General features: G+C 45.9%; 1 protein-coding gene and 1 long non-coding RNA gene across 2 annotated transcripts in view; both read right to left on the bottom strand.

Annotated features, from left to right (window-relative positions):
• LOC310831985 overlaps positions 1 to 23,972 on the bottom strand; it is a 372,207-nt gene that overhangs the window by 183,781 nt on the left and 164,454 nt on the right. The gene's annotated exons all lie outside the window — the stretch shown is intronic.
• Positions 1 to 23,972, bottom strand: part of IGDCC3 (immunoglobulin superfamily DCC subclass member 3) — a 111,087-nt gene that overhangs the window by 35,015 nt on the left and 52,100 nt on the right. The window contains exons 3-6 of the mRNA XM_083713133.1: positions 10,514 to 10,658; positions 7,194 to 7,324; positions 4,180 to 4,317; positions 1,670 to 1,828 (exon numbers count right to left, since the gene is read on the bottom strand). Of these exons, the coding sequence (XP_083569259.1) occupies positions 1,670 to 1,828; positions 4,180 to 4,317; positions 7,194 to 7,324; positions 10,514 to 10,658 (573 nt within the window). The remainder of the gene's footprint in view (positions 1 to 1,669; positions 1,829 to 4,179; positions 4,318 to 7,193; positions 7,325 to 10,513; positions 10,659 to 23,972) is intronic.

Genomic DNA, 23,972 nt, shown 5'->3' on the forward strand with positions numbered 1-23,972 from the left:
TTTTTCCTTTCCCCAAAACAAAAGGAAAAAAGTAAGCTTCTAGCCCCTTTACATAGGGAGAAGGAAGGAGGTAAGGGCAGACAGCATTAAGAATATAAGAAAAGCCCATCTAGTCCAGCCTCCTGTTCTCACAGTGGTCAGTAAGACCTGCAAGCAGGATTTGAGCACTGTAGCATATTTCCCCCGCTGAGGTTTCCAGAAACTGGTATTCAGAAACATTACTGGCTCTAAATGTGGAGGTAAAGAACAGTCATCATGGCCAGTAGCCGTTGGTACCTTTCTCCTCCATGAATTTGTCTAATCTGAGTTAATCTGAGATTCTGTCCTGAATCTTCCAACATTCAACTTCACTGGATGCCCCTGACTGAGTTCTAGCGTTATGAGAGAGGGAGAAGAACTTTTCTATCTCTGCTTTCTTCGTGCCATGCATGATTTTTTTTAAAAAAATCTGTCATGCCTCATTTGCCTTTTCTTGAACCTACAAAGTCCCAAATGCGGCAAGCTTTCTTCATAGCGATATCGTTCCCTCCCCTCGATCATTTGGGTTGTCCTTTTCTGTCCAATTGCTCCGCAGAACATCAACCTCAGTGCTCTCTGGTCAAAGAGGACAGAACAATGCCAGACGGCTGAAGGTATTTGGCCAAGTCAAATCTTGTAGGTTTAAGGGATGGGGAAAGAGGCCCAGCTCTTGGTCCTGAAATTGCAGCAAGTGCCAAATGCTGCAACACAATTGCTAACAAAAGTGAGGCCCTGTCAGTGTATTAGACTTCTGTTCAGAGAGTTGCACTGGCCACTAATTTGTTACTAGGTGTAATTCAAGGTATTACGCTTAGTATATAACAGCTTGGGAACAGTTTGCTTGAAGGATTGCCTTGGCCACTTAACTGTTTTGGTCTGTGAAACAGGCATTTTTCAAGTGAAACATAATGTTGGGTCTTGAACTTGCAAGCAAGCAATCTTTCACTGTGGCACCCCATAAATGTTGGAACTCCCTGCCCATTTACATTGAAGGGAGGCACATTCGCTGCATTTTTTTTCACTACCTGCCACAAACATTTCTTTAAAGCAAGCCTACCCAGACATGTAAATTAGGTATGAATTTTACTGTTTATAATGTAGGTTTTAAAACTGATTTTATTTTGAAAAATAAATAAATCTTAGGCTAAGGTTTTTTACTGGCTATTTTTATAAGTAATTTTAATTGTGTGCAAAACTACTTAGAGGTTTTGAGGATTAATAAGTGGTACATAAATAATCTTTTCAACAAAACAAAAATCATAAATACATTTAGGCTCCCTCATCACTCCCTTGTTACTATCACCACATTTTCAGCTGCAACCTGTTTAGATGATCAGAAGAGGAAAATTCCAGGATACAGTTATACTATTTTTAAAAATGAAAAATCCATTCATGATGAGGAAGTAGACACTGGACATTTCCTCATGTGATGCCAGGAACACTCTTAACTTGAAATGCATTACTTGTAAAATGTTGCTAATGTAGGAAGTGAAAGAGATCATTTTTAAAAACTGAGTGTACATGCTAGTCAATGTCACTGTTCTGTTCTAGTTGAAGGAACTCCAAGGGCACCATTTACACTTTGATTCACTTATGAAAACAGCCATTTGGTGTCTTAGCAATTGAGGGATCCCAATCCTGACTACCTTACCTTGCACCACCAACCTTCCTTGGGCTGTCCGCCTCACCCTCGTGCCGGGTTTATTGGCTGCACACACATATATCCCAGAATGCTGCACAGTGAGGTCAGAGATCATCAGGTTTCCTGTCCCAAGGACCTGAATTCCTTCAACGCCAATCGGTCGGCCATCTGGGTTGGAGAAACACAAGAGCAAATTATACTCTGGGTCTGTCTAATATTTATGGTGTGAAGGAGCCTGGAACTCTCTCTCTCTCTCTCTCTCTCTCTCGCTTAATCTAGCAAGCACCGTTTCCCCTAGAACAACCAGGCTTACTCTAAGGGACCAGAAATGGGATGAGGAGAGCTGCTTCTCTTATGCCAAACCCAAACTCTTTTTCGAGGCAGCCCTGAACAAATTTTAGCTTTCAACTTCAGTTGTGGTTTTTTTAAATCATGAATAAATTTTATTCTAATGCCACATGAACAACAAGATCAAAGTGCACAATAAGTTATATTGTTGGGATTTGAGAATCACTCATATGTACAAATCTCAGCAAGTATGTAACATTCTTCCTGATTCAAGATAAATAAACAAATATAATACAGGCACAAACTTAAGTTCCATTAAATACTAAACCCACTCCACCCCCTTTTGCCCCACCCCCTTTTCTGGCCACTTCCAGGTTGCCGCGATCCGCATATGCACGGTTGCACATCCACTGGACACACATAAATTGGTCATTGCCTGTATTTTAAAGGTGTAGTTATATGCCCAGGTTTACCGTGACCACTGCATTTAGTCACACTGGATGCTTTTACCTATTATTAGAACAATGTGAGGATGAGCACTTCTATATTGCTTATTAATACAACATAAAAAAACCCCACAATTTATATGGCTAGTTTTTTATACTGGCTGGTTTTATATACTCTCGGAGATTTTTCTTTCATATTAAACTAATATAAATGTGGTTCCTGGGAGGTTGCCCATGGGGGATTGCACCCCTCAGGCTGGAAAAAAAAGGAAGGCCTTTCGCTGAAAGCTAACTACTGGTTTCATTTCTATTAAGTTCTTTTTGCAATTCATAGCATCCTTCAAAAATGCTGTCCATTTAATAATTACAATCTGCCTCTCACAACTTTTGCAGCAGTTCCTTCTCTCAACTTCAGATATATACATAATAATTTTTTTTTAATGCAGTTGTAGAGAAAGAAGGTGTTTCATATTTGTATGGTGCAGCCAAGGTGGGAAAAGGTATTTAAAGCAAGCTGCATTGCTGTGGTCAGGGCAGCAAACCACAACAAACAGAGCACAGTGTGTGTGTGTGTGTGTGTGTGTGTGTGTGTGTTTAAAGCTTCTAGCTTGACTATGGTTGACAGAGGCAGTGACCCCACTCTGCTCCAGCAGTCCTGGGATCAGCAGGGCCTCCATAGCTCACCAACCAGCCGTGAGGGATTAGAAGCTAGAATCTCATTAACTAGCAGAGAGAGCTTTAGCACTGAAAATGAAAGGGTGAATTCGCTCTCCTATGGAGAGCCAAGAAACATCTGATCCTGCTGGCTCCGAGGAACATGTTTATGCTATGTTTCAGGAACATGGCTTTCCTCAAAGAATCCTGGGAACTGTGGTTTATTGAGAGTGCTCAGAATTGTATGCCTGTGTGAGTGGTAAACTGCATTTCCCAGGATTCCGTGGGGGAAGCAACGTGCTTTAAAAGTATTACAGGTACGCAGCCTGCATTTCAGGGACATAGAGACGCGGATGTGAGGAAACCACAAGAAACAGAAGACAAAAGCATTGCAGGAGGTTGAACTACATGACCCTCTGGGTCCCTTCCAACGCTACTAGCTTTACACGCAAAACTAGCAACTTCTTCCAGCTCACAAGGGTCTTCATACCCTCAAACCAAATTCCTACCTAGTAGCAACTACAATATGCTGTATGTACCGTATTTTCCGTTGTATAAGACTCACCAGACCATAAGATGCACCTAGTTTTTAGAGGAGAAAAACAAGAAAAAAAATATTCTGAATCCCAGAAGCCAGAACAGCAAGAGGGATCTGGCTTCTGGGATAGCCTCTTGCTGTCCTGGCTTATGGGATAGCCGCACGCAGCCTCTCCCGGGCAGGGGGATGAAGGCTCCCCCTGCCCAGAAGAGGCTGCGCAGGGCTAAGGCAGAAGCTAGGACAGCAAGTGGGATCGCTGCCCGGTGATCCCAATTGCTGTCCTGGCTTATGGGATAGCCACGCGCAGCCTCTCCTGGGCAGCAGTAGGAAGGCTCCCCCAAGAGCTGCACTCCCTTTAAAGGAGCGTGTGTGCGGCTCTTGGGGGCTTTTCCCCAAGGAGGGAAGCACTGAGCAGAGCCTCCTGCCTGCATTCACTCCATAAGATGCACACACATTTCCCCTTGTTTTTTAGGAGGGGAAAAGTGCGTCTTATAGAGCAAAAAATACGATAACTTTGCCTGCACTGAAGTAATAGCAATGCTCTCCTTTCCTGTGTATGGATTCTGACACGAGGGTAACCTCTGGTCACTTACCCAGTCGACTCCAGGAGACGATAGGCCTGGGGTTTCCGGTTGCAATGCATTCCAGGATGGCAGTCTGGTGCACAGTTAAGGTCAGGTTCTCTGGTCCCACGAGAATCATGGGATCCTTGTACACGGGAGAATGAGAACCTGTGCATGGCAGACCAAGCATTAACATGAGACATTCTGAAATCGAGAAGGTGCATCTGTATGTGTATATATATACCTCATTCCTGGGGCGGGTGCTCCGAGTGTAAGGTTTCAGAAGTGCTGTGTCACGTCAAGGCTAGAGCAGAGCCGCAGCTCAGTGGTAAAGGATCTGCTTTGTGTGCAGAAGGTCCCAGGTTCGATCCCCAGGTAGGGATGGGAGAGTTCCCTGCCTGAAACCATGGCGTGCTTCTGCCGGTTATTGTAGGCACAGTACTGAATGAGCTGAGCCAATGGCCTGACTCAATGGCAGGCAGTTCCTAGTGTTCGTATGAGAAGGCAGCCATGACCCAAACCTGCCTGCCTTCCCTACTCATTGCAGAGGCTGAAATGCTGCAGGGAGAAGGTTCTCTTGACCAGGAAAGAACACAAGGGGCTGACTCCTGGAATTTATACCAGGCTTGGCCAATCAGGAAGCTTTGTGCTGCCTGCCAGTCACAGGAGCAGATGCTGCATCGTGCTATTCCCTTCTACAGCTGAAGGGGGCGCTTCTAGGCAACCTGTTCATTGAGCAGGGAAATTAGACAACACTGTTGGTTTGCAGGGAAATTAGACAACGCTGGCTATTTAATGATTCTGATTTGTTTGTGGGGGAGGTTACACAACCTTGCATCAAAGCAAGTGTAATTCCACAATTTTCAATGAACTGCCCTGTTGCTTTCCTCGCTGTAAAAAGCCTGATAATTTGGGGAAGAAGGTTTGTTGCACAAGACCTCCCAGTCAAATATAATTGGGCCACCTGAATTTGCTGGGATGCGATTCGATGTCACCCTAAAACAGCAATGATCTGGAAGCTGAAACACCTACAACACCCTAGTTCACTAGGCTTGGCTCCCTTGCGCAGATGTCCACAAGAGTTCCAAGGTAAAGCCACGAGGTGCGACTGGTTTACTATACAATCTTTTAAAAGAGTCAGTGTGGCATAATAATGGTTAGTGTTGGACTGGGATGTGGGGAGAGCAGGGTTCGAATCCTCACTCAGCCATGAAGCTCAGTGAGTGACTCTGGGCCACTCAACATCCCATCTCTTAGCCTAACCTACCTTATAGAGTTGTTAAGGTGATGAAATGGGAAGGAAGAACCATGTAACCACCTTTTAGATCCTTGGAAGACAAAGGTGGTGTTTAAATGCAATAAGTAAGTAAGTAAGGGATGCGGGTGGCACTGTGGGTTAAACCACAGAGCCTAGGACTTGCCGATCAGAAGGTCAGCGGTTCGAATCCCCGCAACAGGGTGAGTCGGTCACGACTGGACCTAATGGTCAGGGGTCCCTTTACCTTTATCTTAAGTAAGTAAGTAAGTAAGTAAGTAAGTAAGTAAGTAAGTAAATCAGTCTTCCTATGCCCTCTAAATCCTACACTGCATGCTGCCTTATACTGAGTCAGACCAACTAGCTCAGCCCTGACTGATAGCAGCTTTCCAAGGATTCAGGTAAGACTGTTATCCAACTCCTATCTGGAGACGTCAAGGATTGAACCTGGTTCCTTCTGTATGCAAAGCAGATGTTCTATCACTGAGGTAGGTCCCTCTCCCCTGACACCAATTCACTTGCTGCCCTGGACAACTCCCCTTGGGATCACCTTAGCTCTAAGATTAAGCTGTTGGGAGAGCTGCTTGCTCGGTCAGGTTCTGCTCATCACCAAAAAGCAAGCAGTGCCAGCCTGGGCCTCAGAGGCATGAAAGGAATGCCGTTTTTGCCCGGAGGAGTTTGACTCATTCCTCCTCGAAGGCTGGTTTCCAGGACAGGTTAGTAAGCAGGCGTGAACAGCCATTTGCTAAGTGGGTGTCAAGGCTCAAGGGAGGTGGGACTTGATGGGGAAAGCAGCTTTCAAGAGGGTGCCAGAAGGTAATGTGTCCCTTTGGAGAATAAGACCAGACCAAGGCAGGATTATTTAGCATCCTGCCAGACTCAGGACCAACAGCTGGTCAGGCTGGGCACTAGCCAAAGGTCTTGGGGGTTCAGATGGAGAGCGCATTTGCAAGCCCAACATTCCTGCAAAGCGAGAGAGTCTCATGAGGAGCATGTCATGCATCATCTTTAAAAGCTTTATGGGCAGAATGCAGAAAGTGGTGGGACATTTCCATTGCTTTTGGCCAGTTCTGAATACCCCAAATTCCGGGACTCTGTGTCTGCTGCTGAACCTGTACTTTTTACTAGCCCAAATTAAAGGTATCTTTCTTACTTGTACGTTAAGAGCCTTTGCCTATGTGTGATGAGCAGGAGCCAGGACTGTTAGGTTCTGCAGAGAAGTGGCTTTCAGGTCCTACCAGTCTGCGGTGTTTGAGCGTGAGAAAAGATGGGCCACCCCAACCAATTTGCTCCCTTCTCCTCTCTATTCCACTAATTTCCATCGAAGCACTTTGCACAAATTCAGGGCTCTCGGGTAGGATTCTGGCTGCAGAATTTCACATCCCCTGCTGAGAAGCAGCCGGCTTTATGGAGCAATGTGTTCAAGGAATGTCAACCATCTACCGCTTGCCCCTGGCAAAACAGCTCTATGCACCTGCACTGCAGAATCCGGACACAGTTGTTGTTTCAAGACTTTTGACAGGTTGACAAGCACAGTGGGCACAGCGGGCAGGGAGGTTAAAAAGGGGAGCTTTGTGAAGGTAAGCTCTATCTTCTCAGTAGTCTCCCAACCAGTGACCTTCAGGTGTTTTGCATTCCCAGCAGCCCCAGCCAGCACATGGTGTCCAACACCATTCCAAGCACCAGTTTTACTGCAGCCAAATGAGTTGCATTAATAGACTGGCCTGGTAGGAGATCAGTGGGACAAACCACCTGCTTCTGCCCCCCTCTGTCCCACAAACACACCAACCTGACACAGTGAGCCTGGCTCCCCTGCTGAACTTCACATTGGCAATGTTGGTGGCAACACAGTGGAAGATCCCAGTGTCTTCAGCTCGCAGTCCAGTAATCTGCAAAACACCCTTGGGCAACAGTGTGTACCTAAAGGAGCAGGAAAAAGCAAGGGAAAGAAAGTGAGGGGGGTTTTCAGCATAGTAGCGGGTACATGGGTATTTAGAAGGGTAACGGCCTGCTCCAGAATGAGGGGGCAAAGCATGCCACTCCAAACTGCAGGTGGCTGGTGATGTTTTGAATTCCTCCTTATGTTTTTGTTAAGGCTTCTTGCAAGCAGAAATCTAGCACATCGAGCAAAGAACCCTGTTATGTTAGTTTTCTGACTGCAGGGAGATTTATTTTCTTTTGTTTTCACGTAGTGGACCATTCAGAGTTGGCATCCAACACCTGCAGAATGTAGTGCTGTAGTCCATTCTGCCACCTCAGCATCCTGCCCGCTATTCGCCTGCATATGCAGGCCAGATCGAACTCAGTATGCCTGAGGGGCATACTGATAAATGATCAGCGAAAGAAAGAGATGAACCATCACATGGTATGCCTGATCTCATAGATGGTTTTATGATTCTCCACTTTTCTAGCATTTAGTAATAGTTTCCCCCCTTCAGAACTGAACTAAAATACTATTTTTTTGTATGTGGTAAGCATTAGCCGAATGAAAAACAGATTGTTTTGATGATACTCCATGCATCTGTGTATGTATTTTATAGACTCTGGCTTTTGACACCCAATATGTATATTTTTAGGATCCACCTTATGTCTATGAACTGTCTGAATTGTTTTTAATATTGAATTTTAATTGCTATGAACTGCCCTGGAACCTTAGAGTAAAGGGCAGGTAAACAGCAGCAACAACAACATTTTAATATTTGCAAGCTACTTTGAAGGCACTTCTATAAAGCAATCAATTTGGGGCATGGGCGTAGCCAGGATTTTTGTTAGGGTGGGGCAGAACCTCAATTAGCTATGTAATTTTACTGATTTGGGGGGGGCAGCAGCTGCCCCCTGCTCCCCCCCTTGGATACACCCATGATTGGGGGGTGGAAATAAATGGATTGAAAAATTAACAAATAACTAAGGAATGAATAATCCTTATTGATTTGTGATAAGTGGGGAAAAGGCAAGCAGGCAATGGTGAGAGCCTGCAGCCGTACCAAGCCAACAAACATAAACCTGAATTGCAAAATTTGTTCTGTGAACATGCATCAAATGAGGACACTTGATTCTATGAGCACAAAACGAGCCTTGCCAGATCAAGTGGAAGTCTCATCTAGTCCAGCATTCTGTTCTCGTGGCAGCACACCAGAGGCCCATGGGAAGCCTGTAGGCAAGACCTGAGCACCACAGCACTGCCTGTCACCTGCGATTCTCAGCGATGGGCATTCAAGAGGCTGGCTGCCTCTGACAGGGGAGGCAGAACATAGCCATTGTGGACTAATTCTCCTTCAGGGAATGGTCTTAACCTCCTTTTCAAGCCATCCAATTTGGTGAATGTCGCTGCCTCTTTGGGGAGCAAATTCCGCTTCGTGCTGTGAGAAGAAGTTACTTCTTTTTCTCTGCTCCGAATCAGCTTCATTTCAAATGCGCGGACACACACCCTGGGATTATCACGGGATGTTTTTCACTGACCAACTTAATTGCCTCTGCGATTGGTTGGGGGACAGGTGAATGAAGGTGGGTTATGAATTGGAAAGTTCCCTTGCTTATTTATAATATCAAGCTTAGCGCCGCTATTATTCTGGAACACTGGTTTTCAAAGCCTGCAGCTTCGGAGAAGCTTATCAGGAGTATGCCAGATCAGTAATAGCTGTCTATCTTCTCTGAAAGTCAGCTTGCCGACCACAGTATTTTCTTGAAAGGCTCGGCAACAGGGGGGGGGGATGCCAGGCATGTTCTGGAGCAGAGTCTCAGTTCAGTGTTGAGGTCCAATCTGTCCAGGCAATGGCAAGCACAGGGTTCCCAAAAAAATTTCCCAGAATCCTCTGCTGCATCCAGGCCTTGTCATGGGTCCAGAGAGGCTCATCTCACTTCCAGCTTTTGGGGACCCTAGCTACACTAATTTTTTAAAAAAAAAATGACAACCCATGAAAACAAAATAAGGCACACCTCCCTCCAAAAAAAAAAAAAGAACAAGGGTGACTGATTTGTTTATATAATCAGCTGATCTGAGAGGATACATTCATCACAGTCTTGTGCCATCAAATATATTTCTATTGGTTTTCATGGACATTTTAATTTTAACTCTTTAAAATCTATTAACAGGTAACAAAAAGAAATCCCTTTTAACAAATCACATCTCTTACTTGCATAAATTTGTAGCTCTAAGCTGAGAGAGTTTTGTCACATTTTGGTCCAATGCACATGAAAAAAAGTTGTGAAGCTTATCAGATGCCAAAAGATTAATGGGTGTCTAAATTGGAGGCCCCCTTTGCCGATCAGAAGGTCGGCGGTTCAAATCCCCGCGACAGGGTGAGCTCCCATTGCTCGGTCCCTGCTCCTGCCCACCTAGCAGTTCAAAAGCACGAAATGCAAGTAGATAAATAGGTATCGCTCCGGCGGGAAGATAAACGGCATTTCCATGTGCTGCTCTGGTTCGCCAGAAGTGGCTTTGTCATGCTGGCCACATGACCCAGAAGCTGTACGCCGGCTCCCTCAGCCAATAAAGCGAGATGAGCACTGCAACCCCAGAGTCGTCCGCGACTGGACCTAATGGTCAGGGGTCCCTTTACATTTACCTTTAAATCGGAGACCCCCTTTGAGGTCAAGGACCAGGCCAATTGGATCTACCTCCCCCAGTTGGCCCCAACTACTTGGAAGGGTTTTAAGAAATCAATATTTTAGTGTGGCAGCAGCCCCACTTTGGAACTCCCTGCCGATTGACGCCAGGCAAATGCCTTCACTGTACCCTTTTGAGCACCTGCTGAGAACATTTTTGTTCAGGCAAGCCTATCCAGACATGGAGAATGTTGGCATGTGTTTTAATTTGGATTTCAGTTTATTGTGAATTTTCATTAATTTTTGGATACTTTCGATAGCTGTTTCTAACTGCATTTATTTTACTGAAAATTCAGTTGTTTTACCCTTTTTGTAAACCACCTTGAGGTATCATTACAACCAAGTGGTATATAAATCTTGCGATATAAATAAAGCATAGGTTCCACAGTAGATATGAAGAACTTTCCACCTGCAAGGTGTTTCTGAATAGTGCAGATTTTGAAAAACACCCCTCCTGCAGCACTCGCAGCCCTGTTTGGAGGGAACCGCACCCACTTTCCTTACCTGTCATTTTCTGTATTGATGGGGAGATGGTTCTTCTGCCACATGATCACAGGCTCTGGCAAGCCATGGATCTGGCACTGAAACCTGGCCACGCCGCCTTCTTCCACCACTGTACTCTGGGGGTGGATGTGGAAGTCAGACATAGCTGCAAGGGAAAAGGAAGGGAAAAGTTGAAAGGAAAATGTGGGGGAAAATGTCGTGGAATTCTACTCAATATTGATCCAGAGCAGAACTCCAATGTGTAGTTAGCAAAGTAAAAACTTTGTAGGATTCCCAAAAAATAGATCAGAGGCAATTGTATTTCATCCAGCAGACCTTTACTGCTACTGAAGGCAAATGGGCAGAATGGTCACAAATCCAATACATTCAGGATTGGCACTGTCCATAAGAAATCCAGTTGCAGCAGATTTAACTTCAACTTACAGTAACATAATAAGTCTAAACCTTAACTCTAACCACTTACAGAACACCATACCAGAAGGAAGAGAGATAGAAAGAGAAAGTGAAACCTAGGCTCCTTCTGGACCTATTTTTATAGTCAGCATGACCTTGACTGAAACAGATAACAGAACCAATTTAAGCCAGCTTTACTCAGCTTCTCTGAAGGAATAACCCAAATGTAATGAACCTTCTGCTTGTTTCCTTCACACAGAGAAGCTTCCAGAAGCCTCTTGAATTAAGTAGAACAGGAAAGATCTCTACGAATCAGATCAATACTCTCTGCACTAAGAAATGCAAACTGATAGTTAATTCTGTATTTCAAATTCTGGCGCAGCTACTGTCAAGAGCAACCCAAGACTCCAAAAAATGAAGCCTATGTCCATCTTTGCCAAGCTGCTGCCTTCCAGATGTTACCAACAGCTAAATCTCCTCAGGGATTCCTACTATGGGGATTCTCAGGAATATTCCTGCTCTGGGGCCAGGACATGGAACATACAAAGAGCCTGCTGGATGAGGCCAATGGCCCATTTAGGCCAGCAACCTGTTCTCACAGTGGCCCAACAGTGAGAAGCCAGAAAGCAAGAATCAATCACAAGAGCAATTTCACCTCTTGTGATTCGCAGAAGCATTACTGCCTCCAACCATGGAGGAAGAGCGTAGCAATCATGGCTAGCAGCCATCAATAGCCCTTTCCTCCTCCAGGAATTTGTCTAATCCTCATTTAAAGCTGTTCCAAGTTAGTGGCCATTATGGCCTACTGCGGGAGTGAGTTCCACAGTTTAACAACGTGCTGTGCAAATGAGTTATTTTGTTTGCTCTCAGTCCTTCAACATTGAGCTTCAAGTTTAAGTATGATGAGAGAAACTGGTTTCTATCCACTTTCTCTATACCACACATCAATTCATGCATCACTATGATGTCTCCTGTTGCTCAATTTTCCCCTAAGCTGAAAAGCCCCAAACATTGCAACCTCATAGTGAAGTCACTCCATCTCCTTGATCATTCTGGTTGCTCTTTTTCCTGAACCTTTTCCAACTCCACAATATCCTTTTCCATGATATTTTCATCCATGCTCGTAACTCCGAAACAAAAAGCCCATCTTTAAACTGTGCTTTAACCTCGCCCCCCCTGCCAGCCTCCCCTTAACACAAAATGCCTCCTGGCTGCACATTAACACACACACACACCTCAATCTCCTTCCTTCAACACACATCAAAGATAATACATGTGCATCTCTTTAAGGGAAAGAACCAAAGACATGTCAGGAAGGATCCATCATTCATCTCCAGACTCCCATTGGGCTCCGACAGATGGGAGACTTCTTATTCCGCTTCATACATTAAACATGGGCCATATCACCCTCCTCTCACGCCCCTCTGTCATAAGCTTCAGCTCACTAAATAGGGAGGGTTTAGAAAATACAACATGCTGATTGTGCTTTTAAGGGATCCACCGTTGTTCTTCTCCGTCTTTTAACAACAGGGGGAAAAAACCAAAAAACCCTGGTTTCAACTGGATTTTAATGCCATCTGAGAGCATTTTATTAAATTATGTAAGCTTCTTGAGCACTAATTACATTTTATTGTGCTAAGAAAAGGGCTTTGAGCAGCAACCAACCAAAGTGGAGGTAGAATCGGAACATACTTATTGTATTAGTGCTCATTACAATTATACAATAGCGAGGCTCATAAGAAACATCACTCTATTTTTAGCAGTGCTCTTAGTAAATGTTTTTGTTAAATTCTACAGTCTAAGTTGTAAGGGTAGCTGGAACTGATCTGCCAGGACATAGTTTTATCCTCAAGCTTTTTTCCATTGTGCTACACATTTCGGCGAAGTGTTTTCTGGGTTAGAGCCCCTAGCAATGATTTCTGAATTGTTTGGGTAACCCCAGAGTTGCATGGAAGCTGCTCAGGGCTTTGCGAATGGAAGTTTAGGAATGGAACCTAGGAAACTGCCTTACTCTGAGTCCCTCTAGCTCTGTATTGTCTACACGGGCTGGCAGCAGCTCTCAGGCTGGGTTGTCACCTAGCTCTGCCTGGAGATGCTGGGGACTGAATCTGGGACCTTTTGCATGCAAAGCAGAGATGCTGTATCTCTGAGCAAGGGCCGTTGGGGCTGAGTGTGTCCTTGATAAGGACCCCATTCATATTCAAGCAGGGTAACACAAGGGCCCCAAATGATGCCCCATGTTAATTGTGTTGACACCCTAGAACACTGAACACCACTAGAAGATTGAACACCACTGCTATTAGTTATATTCATATGAGGAATGAATAACCATCACAGAGCTTAAAGACTTCCATTAACTAAATGGTCTGACTCCAGGTCCAAACACAAAGCAGGCATGCCAGAAAAAGCCCCCCCCCCCTAATGATTTGCAGGGACCAAAGCAAAACAAAAACAAACCTCAACCACCCCCAAACCATGCAGGTTCAGAAGGCATAACTGCTCTCTAGGAATCCCCAGGATAGAGGTCCTCCAGTTGGCAAAGGGTTAACCGGAAGGAGAGCTTTGTCAACAAAAACAGCCCCCGAGTGAAGAAATGGGGTCTCTGTCACTTTATTTCAATAATATCATCTCTTCCAGGTAAAATTGCAGCAATAACCTCTCCTCTTAAAGACACTGGTATTAATATTTATCATGAATAAAACATCGGGAGGGCATAAATAATTCATTGATGAGGGTGTTAAGTAAAATAAGGCTCTACAGTGACCCTATAATGTGGCTTTAAAGCACAGTTTTGTGTCGGATGCAGGGGGAAAGACCACAACCCTCGCCGAAGTGATTTGGTGTTTTGTTTTTGAGAATTTGTGTTTTCAAATAAATAAGTCATGCCCCATGCTACAAAATGTTCTTCTCCTTGTTTTTAAAACGCGGATTTGGCAAACTTTATTTACAACTGCAAAGGCAGCCGTTGTGAGCAACTGTCTTGCAGCTCAGCCCCAGGCTCCAGCAGCAAACCACCGCTGGTAGATTCTGAATGGCGGGTGGGTGGTGGTCCCATCAATGCCGTTACCGTGAGATTTCCAATATGGCTGTGCCAGAAATGCACTGGAAACAAGCCAAAACAATGGTGTTCGCTAATTGCTCACATCTCCATTTAAATTCTCAGGAACATAGGAAGCTGCCTTATACTGAGCCCATCTAGCTCAGGGTTGTCTACACTGACTAGAAGCATAGACTCTCCAGCATTTTGGACGCACAGCCTCTCCCAGCCCTACCTAGAGATGCGACTGGAGATTGAACCTGGGACCTCCTCCAGATGCTCTTCCGCTGAGCTATGGACTTCTCCACTGATTGATCAATGAAAGTAGCCTTCCTCAAGCTGACACTCTTCAGAGGCTTTGGACTGCAGGAGCTGATGGAAACTATAGTTCAAAACATCCTGAGGGCACCAGATTGGAGAAGGTAAAGGTACCTCTGACCATTAGGTCCAGTTGTGACCGACTCTGGGGTTGCGGCGCTCATCTCTCTTTATTGGCCAAGGGAGCCGGCGTACAGCTTCCAGGTCTTGTGGCCAGCATGCCTAAGCCGCTTCTGGCGAACCAGAGCAGCGCACGGAAATGCCGTTTACCTTCCTGCCAGAGCGGTACCTATTTATCTACTTGCACTTTGAGGTGCTTTCGAACTGCTAGGTTGGCAGGAGCAGGGGCCGAGCAACGGGAGCTCACCCCGTTGCAGGGATTCGAACCGCCGACCTTCTGATTGGCAAGTCCTAGGCTCTGTGGCTTAACAAACAGCGTCACCGCTTGGATTGGAGCTGACCCAAAGGTTAAACCAATTCAAGATCATACCACAGAAATGCTACCTTGTGTGGTTCTCTTTCCACACCATAAACGTAACGCACGCAATGTCTGTCAAACAGGGGAGAGGCAAATCAATGGCTACTAGCCAAGATGGGTGTGCTTTGCTTCCATGGTTGGAGGCAGCTATGCTCTTGAATACCAGTTGCTGCAAACCAAAAGGAGGGGAGAGGGCTCTTGTGCTCAGGTCCTGCTTGAAGGTTTCCTACAGGCATCTGGGTGTCCACTGTGAGAACAGGATGCTGGTGTAGCATTGGTCTGATCCAGAAGAGTCTTCCTAGGATCTTAACTGCTGCTGGCATACACGGTGCCCAGTGCTTTCTGATCACTGAGCATATCAGTGGGTTCCGGAGGACTGGTTTCCTTCACTACCAATGCAAAGGCTTACAAACAGAGCAATAAACCCTTCTATCCTCTCCCGTTTAAGGGCCAGGTCACAGCTCCATCCATATTCATGAGAGGTTTATTCAGGCAAACAGCTTGGTCGGATCCCCCTTAATCGAACCACAAGCCAGCTCATGAGCCTGATGACAGCGGCGGCAAATCTGATATAATAAAGATGAAAACAGGTATTGAATAAAATTTTCTTTACTCCACGAAAAACTAAATTGAAGCCATTAGGAGGCAATCCGTTTTCGCTCAGCGGAGCATTAGCGATAAGGAGGAGGCTGGCCTCGATTTGGTGTGGGGAAAGGGAAACATTAACTCAATGTGTCACAGTAAATCCAAGGCCTGTTAGGATCATTAAAGCACAGGCCCTGGGATCAACTGCAAGCAACGAAAAGTGGTGTGTGTGTGTGTGCAGCAGAGGAGGGATGAAGAGACAGAGCTGACACCAGGTTACAGGGGACTCTGGGCTAAGTGACCCTTTAAGTCCCCCAGGGGCACTAGGCACCCTCACAACATAGGACATAAGAAACACCTGCTGGATCAGGCCAATGGCCTGTCTAGTCCAGCATCCTGTTCTCACAGTGGCCTGTAGGAAACCCGCAAGCAAGACGTGAGAACAAGTGCCCTCTCCCCTCCTGTAGTCTCCAGCAACTGGTATTCAAAGGCATTGCAGCCTCTGACCATTGATTTCATAATCACTTTTCATTAATTGAGAGGGCATCTGACAACACCCCCTTGCCAGCATGCAGCCCAGTAGAAGACTGTCTGTGAAGGAGAATATACCTCTCAAGGAAGCTTGCCCAACCATTAATTACCTTCCCTGAGGGTCCTCTGAAACACAATTTGAAAACCACGGATATTGAATGTAAGAACCGTCATAGTTGCTGAGAACAAAGGTCTATCTTTGGGTAGCTAATATGGTACTCTCTCATCATCCTGTGACCATCGGCCATGCTGGCTGCTGGGGCTGATGGGAGTTGGGGAGTCCATCAACATCTGGAGAGCACCAAATTGGCTACCCTTAGTCTATCTAGTCCAGCATCCCCCAATCTGATGCCCTCCAGATGTTTTGGACTACAACTCCCATGGGGCCGATGGAAGCTGTAGTCTAAAATAGTTTTGAGGGCACCAGATTGGGGGACACTGATCTGATCTTACATCCAGGTTCACCAAAATGTTCAGCCATTAACTTTGTGCTGTGGCTGCAAACACGTGCTTGTGGCTCAGACCAATTTGAACCATTTTTATTTTGGTTTATTATTTCTTACATTTCTGGGCCACCTTTTCCTCCAAGGAGCTCGTGGTTCTCCTCCAACCCATCATATCCTCACAACAACCCTGTGAGGTAGGTTAGGATGAGAGACAGTGACTGACCCAAGTTCACCCAGTGAGCTTCATGGCTGAGTGGGAATTCAAACCCTGGTCTCCCAGGCTGTGGTCCAACACTTTAACTGTGATGCCATGCTGGCTCTCATGATTACAACCTCCTCAAAAAGAGGAGTATAAATGTCTTATTTATGCATTTATTTACTTACTTACTTACTGACTGACTGACTTACTTACACCTTTTTCAGTAGGGTTGCCATATTTCAAAAAGTAAAAACCAGGACACCCCGAAAGTTGTAGAGCCAAAAAACCCAACATTTTTCGATTGACTTGCCTAAGATCCAGGACAAAGCACCACATTTCAGAAATCCCATGCCCCACCCCTATCCCGGGCATCATTTCTGCCTTCCCGTAAATCCCGTTACTGTCCAGGGAGCCCTATTTTCAGTAATATTCCACCTTTCTTCCACCAAGGAAGCCAAGGGGACCCTGGAAAATGCAGCAGAATTAATGTCATGTTTAATAGTTGTGTGTGAACAGCAAAGGAGAAAGGTGTGTTCTCTCTCTCTCTGACTCCCTTGGCCATTCATGGTTCATGAGAATGCAGCCTTCCTGTAGAGGGTGGGGTAGGGCGAGTGGAGGGAAACTTTTGTCTGCAGTCGTATTAAATTAGCAGCATTATAAGATCAGAGGCTGAGCATCATTTGCTCTGGAATCCTTCCAGATGGCAGAATTGGTCAGGGGTGTTTGTGTGTGGAGAAACCCCTTTCTGCAGAAGGCGTCATTATAAAGGTAAAGGTAAAGGTACCCCTGCCCATACGGGCCAGTCTTGCCAGACTCTGGGGTTGTGCGCCCATCTCACTCAAGAGGCCAGGGGCCAGCGCTGTCCGAAGACACTTCCGGGTCACGTGGCCAGCGTGACATCGCTGCTCTGGCGAGCCAGAGCTGCACACGGAAACGCCGTTTACCTTCCCGCCGGTAAGCGGTCCCTATTTATCTACTTGCACCCGGGGGTGCTTTCGAACTGCTAGGTTGGCATTATACATTATACATTATACATGTCATTATACAACATGCCAATTAAAGAGACATGGGAGCCTTTCAAACACATGCTTGAAAGTAGAAGATGCGAAACACAACCTCCAGAGTCCATTAGGCTCCTTAAATTGTTGGCATTCTCACACTCAACAAGACTCACCCCTCAACTGACCTGAGTTCAAATAGCAAAATGCCAGGCTTACCCCCTCCACACACACACACCTCCACAAACACACACATTATAACAGCATGAACCAGGGCTGGCCCAGTACATTTAGCCACCTGAGGCAACAGATAAAATGGCGTCCCCTGACTGAATAAACCACTGAATCTTGTTTCCAAACCCTGTCAGCGTTGATAACATCCCTTCAAAGCACCAGAAGTCAGGAGGCTAATTTAGGCCGCTATCACAGCATATGTTCAAAGCACTCTGACACCATTTTTAACAGCCATGGCTTCCCCCAAAGAATCCTGGGAGGTGCACCTTGTTATGGATGATGAGAGCATTTAGTCGACCTCTAATCCCTTCACAGGGCTACAATTCCCAAAGTTCCTCATATAGAGAGATTGAACTGTCAAACCACTTAGGGAATTGAAGATCTGTGAGTGGAATAAGTGTCTTCTCACAACTCTCAGCACCCTTAATAAACCACAGCTCCCAGAATTCTTTGGGGGGAAGCCATGACTATTTAAAGTGGCATCATAGAGCTTGAAATGCATGGTGCGAATGTGGCCCAAGAGGGTCCATGACAGGCCCGCATAGCTCTGATCTCCAATAGACAAGCATGATCGGGGGTCAAGAGGAATGGCTGGTTGGAGAAGAGTGCTGCCCCAACCCCAGTTTCTGTCACATGAGGTGACTGCCTCAGTCTGCCTAACGGTAGAGCCGGCCATGCCATGAATCTTGCAGCCTGAGCCACAAGGTCAACCGAAGCTATGGAGAGTCTGGACATTGACTGCCTTATACATCAAGCTCAGTATTGTTTACACTGACTGGCAGTGGCTCTCCAGAGCTTCAGGCAAAGCACACCCACTCAAGAATCCCAAGAACTTTAGTTTGCTAAGGGTGCTGGGAGCTGTAGCTCTCTTAGGGGTGAATTACGGTCCCCTGGATTATCCTGGGGGGTTGTTGTTGTTTAGTCGTTTAGTTGTGTCCGACTCTTCGTGACCCCATGGACCAGAGCACGCCAGGCACTTCTGTCTTCCACTGCCTCCCGCAGTTTGGTCAAACTCATGTTGGTAGCTGCGAGAACACTGTCCAACCATCTCGTCCTCTGTCGTCCCCTTCTCCTTGTGCCCTCAATCTTTCCCAACATCAGGGTCTTTTCCAGGGAGTCTTTTCTTCTCATGAGGTGGCCAAAGTATTGGAGCCTCAGCTTCAAGATCTGTCCTTCCAGTGAGCACTCAGGGCTGATTTCCTTAAGAATTGAGAGGTTTGATCTTCTTGCAGTCCATGGGACTCTCAAGGGTCTCCTCCAGCACCAGAATTCAAAAGCAATCCTGGGGGGTAATGTACTTTAAATATATGGTTTGTACGCACCCCTTATCGGAGGAAGGTGGGGGAAGAAGTGATTTAATACAGTCCCCCCCCCCTTCACACTCTGGAACCTTAGGATGTGAAAGCAGTTGGGAGATGAAAGGGAGGGAAAGAGTTTGGGGACGGAGGAGAAGGGAGCAGAGAGGCTTTGTCTTCTTCCTTCTGCGACCCTCTGCATTGACAATCCCAATGGTTTTTACAAAGCTTTGAGGGCATTCAGAAAGTGACATTGTATCTTCCTTTTGCACCCCCCCCCTTTGATAAAAAAGACCCTCTCCTCCATCACTCAACCCCCTCCCCCCACCAAAAGGCTCCACTCCCAGAACAAGGGGCTGCTGGCTATTCAGGGAAGCTCAGTGGCGGCAAACTGGAGACTCGCTCTCCGTGTCTAATGATGCTATTGTCCAAAGCTGCCACTGCCAGACCCCAAAGCCTGGCTCTGAATACTCCCTTCTCTATGCGTAGCCAAGTGTGAACGACAGCGCCGCCCATTTATTCTCCCAGAGTCCGAGGAATAGGGGGAGGGGGCAGGCCGGACTCCCTAGTGCTGAAAGGGAAGAGAAAAGGATTTGAATATAATAAAATGGCGGGATTTTATTTTTTTAAAGCCATCTAGGCTCCTTTTGCTGTTCTTTGTCCTTCCATGCAAAGAAAACATGCCTTTGCATGTTTTCCAAGAGGGGTTGAAATGCTAACATTTCTCCATCTTCTTCAACATCATCAAGACGAGGTCCATGACCTGAGCAAAACAAGCTTAAAAGGCTCTATTCCCGCACACACCCCAACTGCTTTTGCCATTTTTATAATACGAGCATATTTATTGAAATATTTATATATCATCACCTATCGGCGGTTCGAATCCCCACGATGGGGTGAGCTCCTGTTGCTCGGTCCCTGCTCCTGCCAACCTAGCAGTTCGAAAGCACGTCAAAGTGCAAGTAGATAAATAGGTACCGCTCTGGCAGGAAGGTAAAGGGTGTTTCTGTGCGCTGCTCTGGTTCACCAGAAGCGGCTTAGTCATGCTGGCCACATGACCCGGAAGCTGTATGCTGGCTCCCTTGGCCAATAAAGCAAGATGAGCGTCGCAACCCCAGAGTCGGTCATGACTGGGCCTAATGGTCAGGGGTCCCTTTACCTTTATCTGTTACAAAAGCACCTGAAGGCAGTTTACAATGAATCCCATTAACAATACCACCCCAACAAAATTAATCAAGCAGTGTTATCAGTCAACAGACAACCTTACTAAAAACAGGACTAGGTGGGTCACTGGTCTGATGAACCAGGCTCTTATTCTGATATTAGATTAGGAACATGGGAAGATACCTTATTCCAAGTCTTACCTTTGCTCCATCTAGCTCAGTATCGGTGGCTCCCCAGGGTCTCTCCCAGCCCAACTAGAGATGCCAGGTTTTGAACCCGGGACCTTCTGCATACAAAGCATATGCTCTGCCACAGAGCTGTGGCTCTTGAATTTGTTAAACTTTAGAGAGGTGCTGCCCATCAGTGTAGACCTGATTCCCACAACTTCTTGTTGACTGGACCCAATGGGATTTGCAGCCCCAAATATCCAAAGGGCACCAGGCTGGCAAAGGTTTCCATAGCGATTACAAGGCACGGCACCTCCAGGAAAGACCCATTTAATTTCGCACATGCCCGTCGATAACACCATCAAAACCTTTCCTGGTTCCCAATCAAGCCTAATGAATTTTATATGGGAGGGGGAAATTAACTTTACATTGTCAATCCTCACAAGTCCACAAAGCAATCATTTCCAATAATAGACCGCAAGCTTTCAGAATGCGTTTGCGAAGGCATCCTTGCAATTAGTTCACTAAATGTCTAACCCAGCTTTGTTATTTTCCAAGAATTGCTTCGTTCGCTGCTATCAGAGATAGCAGCCTTGCTCCGGGGTCTACAAGGATTTTGCCCTTTGTTCTTTGGTGGATATCCAAGTAAGAGGAAGATGACACACCGATGAATGACAAGCCAGTCTATCACCGCACACTCCACATTTAATGTCTTCATACTGGCTCATTAATTACCACGGAAAGCTCCTTCCCAAATGGAACCTGTGATTTATAGAAGGCTCGGGCAAGGTGCCATTTTCATCAGGCAAACAGCCAATGGCGTCGCCAGAGTTAATTGCCTTCCTTTTTTTCCCCTCGACAATCGCAGACGTCATCTTTGTTCTGTTCTGCCTCCAATAAAGACTAGGGTTTGGTTCGACTGTATTTCATAGGAGGTGGGTGCTGTCATATACCGGAAGGGTCTGCCCACCCCCACCCCCTGCCCACAAGGTCAAGTGGGAAAAGGGTACAGGGGACCTTGGCAGGGTTGGGAGTTTTGCTGAGAACAGGTTGGGCCAAGGCAACAGACCGATGGGGCAAGGCAAAGAATAAGGTTGGTGGGACATACAGAGAGGGCAGTCAAGCCTGTTCAGAGTCAACTTAGCTCAGTACTATCAACACGGACCGGCAGTGACTTTTCAGGTGGGAGCCTTTGTCAGTCCTACTCTATGTCATGAACTGCCCTAAGGTCTACGGATGAAGGGTAGTGTAATAAATAAAGAAATAAAGAAATATAAAAATACAGAAATACAGAAATAAAAAAATTGAAAATACCTGGAGGCACCAAAGGAATAGAACCAGGAATGCAAAGCAGGTGTTCCACCTTCCCCCTCCATGGGCATAGCCAGGATTTGTTTGGGGGAGGGCAGGCTTTATGTTAAGGGGGGCAGAACCAATGTGATTCAATTGGTCAGTTAGTTAAGTATTTTTATGTATTTACTTGTTGCGGGGGCAGCTACCCCGCCCCTGCTACACCAATGCTCCCCTCCCCTCTATATCCCCCAGAGTTCAGTGACTCATACTAGGAAAGGGGGATGCGAAACAGGTCTACTGAGGGGCAATAGGGATGGAAGAGAAATTCAGTCCAGTTTGCATTTAAAGCCAAAAGCTGGATTTAACAGCTACATTAAACAAGAACAGGAAATTGCCAGATTCTTCAAGATAGCTCACTTGATAAGGGCGTGGTGCTGATAACACAAAGGTTGCAGGTTCGATTCCCATATGGTGCAGCTGCATAGTCCTGCATTGAAGGGGGTTGAACTAGATTATCCTCAGGGTCCCTTCCAATTCTATGATTCCATTCATAGGTGTGTGGCTGGGAAGATTCCAAGGGCCAGACAGAGAACCTTGAGGGCCTGAGGTTCTCCTCCCATGGCCTGGTCCACTGAATTATATTAAGAGGGAGAATATGTAATCCAACATCTCCCGATATTGCTAATCTTATTTTCTACAGGTTAAGTATTTCTTGCTTTCTCCCTCTACGAAGAGCTGCAATTACTTTCTCGTAGCTAAACTGTGCCTATCCACTCTCTTTGGCACCTGTAACTGCTCCTGCATTTTGCTGGCAAAAATTCAAGGGAGGTTGAATCAGCTGTTTCTCAGAATATACAGCATATCCCTGGAAATAGGTCATATGACTCCATACATTGGGGGAGGGGGAGGGCATCCTGTTCTATTTATTCACTGGGGAAAGCCCTGTTGGTTGAAAATAGCTTGTCACTAGAAGTTCCCTCTTCCGCCTGTGCTGGCTGCCTTATGCTTCGGTTGGCCGATGGCCAAATCCTGGTCTGCCTGAACGAAGAGGTTTCGTAGCTCTCCAGCATGCAAGCTCAGCTGTTATGATGGTAAATGCATTTTGATGTTTTCACTGATCTCTCTCTGGTCTGTGCTTCTGTGAAATATGACTTTTGAAACCAACCCATTCCTGATCTTCGGTTGGGAGTGCTTTGGATGGAATATGTCATAGACTATTAAATCATCAGCGTCGCTGCTGTAACTACTGGAACAAGCCTTTTGCCTAGATGCTAAATTAAGCCAGGCTGCATATACTTTAAGCCAGTGGTCAAATCTCACAACCCCACCAAAAACAAAGAGCAGCAGTTAGCTGCCCAGTGTGTTAGCGCCCCCTCTGTTAATTTGGCACCCCCCCTCTTCCAACTAAGGCAGATTTCAAAAGCATGTAAAGGAGACTGCTCTACATTTGAACTTCGCTGTGATTTTTCCATGGGATGGTTTATAGGGGGCAGGGAATGGGGTCCTCATATCCATTCTGCAGGGAACCTCTGGTGCAAATTGCTTGCCTCACACAACATCATGCTTATGGAAATGAGCTACACCTCACTAGAGCAGGGGTCAGCAAACCTTTTCAGCAGGGGGTCAGTCCACTGTCCCTCAGACCTTGTGGGGGGCTGGACTATATTTTTTGAGGGGGGGAATGAACAAATTCCTATGCCCCACAAATAACCCAGAGGTGCATTTTAAATAAAAGGACACATTCTACTCATGTAAAAACACACTGATTCCCGGACCGTCCGCGGGCCGGATTGAGAAGGCAATTGGGCCGGATCCACACACCCCCGGGCCTTAGTTTGCCTACCCATGCACTAGAGGCTTACATATCTATTTGGTAGTGAGGAACCTCCAGTTGAAAAGAAGTTCTTCCAGCAAATGTATAGTCAGCAAAGGATGTGGAGGCATTGTGTTGAGGACAGTTTTTTTAGAGAGATGTACCGGTAATATCATCGGTCAACAAATCATTCAGTTCCCAGAGTTAGCTTTACTGAATATATTTCAGGGTCAGAATACAGATGACTTCACTTAAATCTCCTATTGGTTCTCCATTGTTAGCAGCTGGACTTGTTATAGCCCAATTTTGAAAAGACTTGCAAGGAGCATCCTTATCAAATTGGCTTAATAAAGCTTGACAACTGGCCCTAATAAGAGAAACTGGCCAACAAAATATGACTAACAAAAGGACCGAGACACAAAGCCTTATTTACAACTGACTGGTTTTGCATGAATAAGAAAAAAAATGCTAAACTTTCCCAGACAGCCAGACTTTTTGGGTTGCTCTA

Source organism: Podarcis gaigeae, assembly GCF_964106915.1.
Source record: "Podarcis gaigeae genome assembly, chromosome: 14".
Taxonomy (NCBI): Eukaryota; Metazoa; Chordata; class Lepidosauria; order Squamata; family Lacertidae; genus Podarcis; species Podarcis gaigeae.